The sequence below is a fragment of the Lupinus angustifolius genome, chromosome LG01, assembly GCF_001865875.1.
Source record: "Lupinus angustifolius cultivar Tanjil chromosome LG01, LupAngTanjil_v1.0, whole genome shotgun sequence".
In the NCBI taxonomy this organism is placed as follows: Eukaryota; Viridiplantae; Streptophyta; class Magnoliopsida; order Fabales; family Fabaceae; genus Lupinus; species Lupinus angustifolius.
The window spans coordinates 18,972,802-18,977,472 of NC_032009.1; the positions used below are offsets into that span (position 1 = coordinate 18,972,802).

General features: G+C 29.8%; 1 protein-coding gene across 1 annotated transcript; it reads left to right on the forward strand.

Moving 5' to 3' along the window:
- On the forward strand, positions 264-4,398 carry LOC109351135 (lysM domain-containing GPI-anchored protein 2-like). The gene is made up of 6 exons (XM_019592503.1): positions 264-529; positions 1,309-1,481; positions 1,589-1,838; positions 2,432-2,552; positions 3,310-3,503; positions 4,087-4,398. Exons 1-6 carry the CDS (start codon positions 295-297, stop codon positions 4,200-4,202), a joined length of 1,089 nt encoding a protein of 362 aa, XP_019448048.1. The 5' UTR covers positions 264-294; the 3' UTR covers positions 4,203-4,398.

Consider the following 4,671-nt stretch of genomic DNA (forward strand, 5'->3'; position numbering starts at 1 on the left):
TACGGAAAGTAAAAATAACAGTTTTGTTAAGGAAAAGTTAAAATCATGAAACATTCATTCCCTTCAAAACGTGAAGAGTCAAAGTCAGTGCCAATGTTAAAGTCTTCACCCATCATTATAAATAATAATTTATCTATCATCATTATTTAATTTTCACCCTTCACCACTTAGAGTCTATGTTCAAACATGAAATTCCAAACTTTGATTCTTAGTTTCATTTATACAAGACCACCCCACTTATATATATATGTGCTTATCTTTCTCTCAACTCTAACACACATACAAAGAAAAAATATGGGTATGGTTAAATCCGTAGCGATGATGGTGGTGGTGATGATAGTGGTTATGGGTTCGGCACAGGCTCAACCCGAGGCTAAGTTCAACTGCACAACAACGAATGCCACGTGTCATGCTCTGATCGATTATACGAACCCGAATGGTACAACACTAAGCTACATCCAAACCCTCTTCGATGTTAAACAACTCATAGACATCCTAGGCGCTAACAACCTCCCTTCCAACACCACAGGTACAAACAAATTCATCATAATACTTCTTCTTACTTGTACAAAAGTTAATATTGTTTTATGTCTGGCTAACTTGATCTGGACATTAAAGGTTGAATCGGTTAAATAGTTCGGTTAGATAAAATGGTGTTATATAAAATTTTAATTTTAACTGAATTGTTCGGTTAGTTTTATGGGTTATTTTCAGTTAAACAGATTGAACCGAAAATTTCAGAGTTTAAATTGGTCTAACTTCTTGTTCAATTTAGAATACAACCCATGATTATGTTCAAACCCAATTACTAGTGAGACTATTCGATCCCAATATCATTAGTAAATACAATTATTATTTTGAGAAATACAAACAATTAATACATGTCACATTTTTTTTCTTCTTTTTAGTTGAACATGTGTTATATATGTTTTTTTTGTATTATTAAGGATATCATTTACCTTTTGTGTAAAAGTTAATCCCTTTTGGAGTATATGATTACCCATCCTGATAAGTGTCGCTCTCAAGAATCGAACTTTTGACATTTTAACCTTTTCTAGAATCGAACTTTTAACACTTTGACATTTTCTGGAATCGAGCGGACTTTATACCACAAGACTAACGCCTTGTTAGTTAAGTGATATATATGCTTTTATATCCAATATTTATTTATTTTCACAATATATATATATATATATATATATATATTTATTGAGGAGGGATTCAGTTACTCCTCTCCATCTTAGTCATTAATTCTAGGAAAATCCAATAGTTTAAATTAATGAGTAGATTTAAACCATTTGTTTGTAGGCAACTACAGTGTGAGTCCAAACAAAGCAATCAAGGTCCCGTTCCCATGCAGGTGCAACAACGGGACGGGTCTGTCGGACCAGGTTCCGGTGTACACAATAAAGACCGGAGATACTTTGTACGACATAGCCACCACCACTTTTGCAGGGTTGGTCAAGTATCCCCAGATCCAGGTTAATATTTCACTACTTACTCATAATTATTACTTCATTTCTTTTTTTTATATTATTATAACCATGGATGCTTCTTAGTTATTAATTATAATTTGGGTGAATTATAGGAAGCAAATAATATATCTGATGCAAATACAATACAAGTTGAGGATAAGTTGTGGATCCCATTGCCATGTAGTTGTGATAAGGTTGGTGGGGTGAGTGTGGTTCATTATGGACACATTGTGGAGTTAGGAAATAGTGTTGAAGGGATTGCTGATGAATATGGAACTACACAACAAATACTTCTAACCCTTAATGGGATCATTGACCCTAAGACTCTTCAAGCTGGTCAACTTCTTGATGTTCCACTCAAAGGTACTATAAACTATTACTATATTCTTTCATGAATCGTGTAAAGTTTTTATACTGTCATATATCGTTATTTATTATTCATATTTGATTATCATTGACTCTTAAATATAAGTAATATAAATAATGATATATTAATTGTGTATAAATCTTTGTATCAATAAGACATAATACATAGATATTAAATTTTTATTCATATACCACTATATTTCTAACTTTCATACTTTAGTACCCAATAAAAACCCCTTGTTTACCGATACTTAATATCATAAAATATATGAATGCTGAAGCACATGAAAAAATTATTTATTTTGGTGTGCAAATATTATATAAATTAATTTGTATATATAATTTTTTAAAAGAAGAAAGAGATAGAAGGTGGGATATATGTGATGCAAATAGTTAGGTGAAGGAAAAAATTAAAAAAATATAAGAGTTGAATAAAATATTGGACCGAGTCAATCATGAATATAATAACTAGGATAATGCTAAGGCCTCATGAATCATCATCTAATAATGTATTAATAATTTGTTTTTTTATTAATTTATGTATGAATATGAAATTAAACTTGACTAATTTTGTTAATTATTTGTATCAGCTTGTTCTTCAAATGTAAGGAATGACTCATTGGATTACCCTTTGCTTGTTGCAAATGCTACTTACATCTACACTGCTAATAACTGCATCAAATGCATGTGTGATTCTACCAACAATTTTAAGTGAGTGAGTTCTATTCTTCTTTAATTTCGAAAAATTCTTAGTTATATATCAATTCACTTTTCTTCATACTATTCTCATATAAAAACTGTGAAAACAATAAATCTGAGTCTTATGACTAATCATGGATGATTAGAATTAAAAGCTAGTTATCATTCATATAATAGTTATGTACATGTATATTTTAATTTTGACCGTTCAATTAAGATGTAATGGTCCATATCAATTGTTCTCATATTTCTCATAATAACATATTGTTTTCACGCGAGTAGCTCTATATATATATATGACGAAAAAATAGTGTATGAGTTTTGGGTGAACAGCTGCTGTCTCATAAAAGTGTATCACTCCATGTGCCATTATTTATGATTGGTCAGAAAAATACTTAATCATTATTTTTTAACTTAAATGCATTTTTTACAACCAATCACAAGCGGTGCCGCATGGAGTATAACACTTTATGGTATAACAGATGTGCTCCCATGAGTTTTATATACTGTCATTGTATCATTCATTATTTATATTTAATCATCATTGTCTCTTCAAAAAACATGATACAAATAAATGATGAATGATGTACTAAATGTGTATAAATCTTTAAATTATGATAAACTCTACTTATGTACAAATGTTTAATCATCATTGAAAGTACATAGACATTACATTATACTATATATATATATATATCATTCTTTTAAGTTTGGACAAATTCTTTAATGAAAATATATTTATATTTGGATATTTGGTTGTTATGTTTAGATTAGAATGTGAGGCATCATCAGAATTAAAACCAAGCAATTGGTCTGTTTGTCCCTCTACTCAATGTTCAAGCAATGTATTCATTGGCAACATTACTTCTAAAGATTCATGCAATCAAACAATTTGTGACTATGCTGGTTATACCTCCAATAATATCTCTACAATTCTTCAAACTCACTCCACTTGTGCTGCAGGTTAGTGTAATTTCGATTATGTTATTTGTGTTAAAGAGGGAGAGAAATGGTTGATATTAATATATTATTACTATTATTGTGGATAAAAGTAAAATAATTTTATGGACATTTATCGGTGCTCGATCCGTTTTGCTCATGCCCATAAAATTTTAAGTAAACACGGGCATGCCTGCATTATCTTAATGGAAAAAATGTTTGTCGTGTCAATTTTAAAATGAGTTAACAGACATCTAAGCCGTCTGTGGGTATTGATAAACATATAAAAACAAAAAAATTAATACATTAAAGTAAAAAGAAATTAAATAAATTAGTTGAAGAGAAAACAACAAAAAAATTGATATTTTATATGAAGCTGAACAAATCATATAATATTATTATTATTTTTTGAGACATTAAATCACATGACATCATTATTTTGAATATTCTTCTTCTCTTTTACATCATGTGCACGGGCCGCCACATAGCCTAATAAAAATGTCCGCGAATATGACAGATAAATGTGCAAATTTTACTTGCCTTGCCCACAAATATTAGGAGCATCTAATAATTTATGCTTCTATGTTTCTGATTATTTTACAAACAGCACCAAATGGTTCAGGTCCAAGTTCAGGAGCAACAAGAAGCACCTTAAAAGGATGGGTTTGGAGTAATCTTTTCACTGTCATTTACTTCATCTTCTTTTCTATCTATCTAGTGTGATAAAACAATATTGTTATTTTTTTTAAGGATTAGTCTACTATGTGATTTTCTTAGTTAAGATAACTTGTTTTGTGATGGAGGGTAGCTTCAATTGAACCTCTTTTGTTGTTCCTTTACAACATTTGTAACTGTAACACAATTGGCAGAAGAATAAGTGGAATAAATGCACTATTATAAAGGGTACCCTTTTCATCACTCACATTCATCATTCATCCAAAACCTTCATTATTATATATATATGGACATTATTTGCATTTTGCACCAAAACTTTGTTCTTGCCTTTAATTAGTTACTCATAATTTTTTAATGAAAAATTGGTTTAAAAAATATCTACTAATAATCATGGAAAAATTCAGCATTGCAAGATGGTTTTTACTAATTACTCATATACTATATATAAAAACATGTGTAATAAAATACATAACATTTACCACCAGCACTTAGGTTAATTGGTCGGAGTTGTTTTAGT

Coding starts and splice junctions, on each gene's coding strand:
- LOC109351135 (XM_019592503.1), top strand. CDS start 295: ATGGGTATGGTTAAATCCGTAGCGATGATGGTGGTGGTGATGATAGTG. Junction 2,553..3,309: donor GATTCTACCAACAATTTTAA/GTGAGTGAGTTC, acceptor TGTTATGTTTAG/ATTAGAATGTGAGGCATCAT. Junction 3,504..4,086: donor TCACTCCACTTGTGCTGCAG/GTTAGTGTAATT, acceptor TTTTACAAACAG/CACCAAATGGTTCAGGTCCA.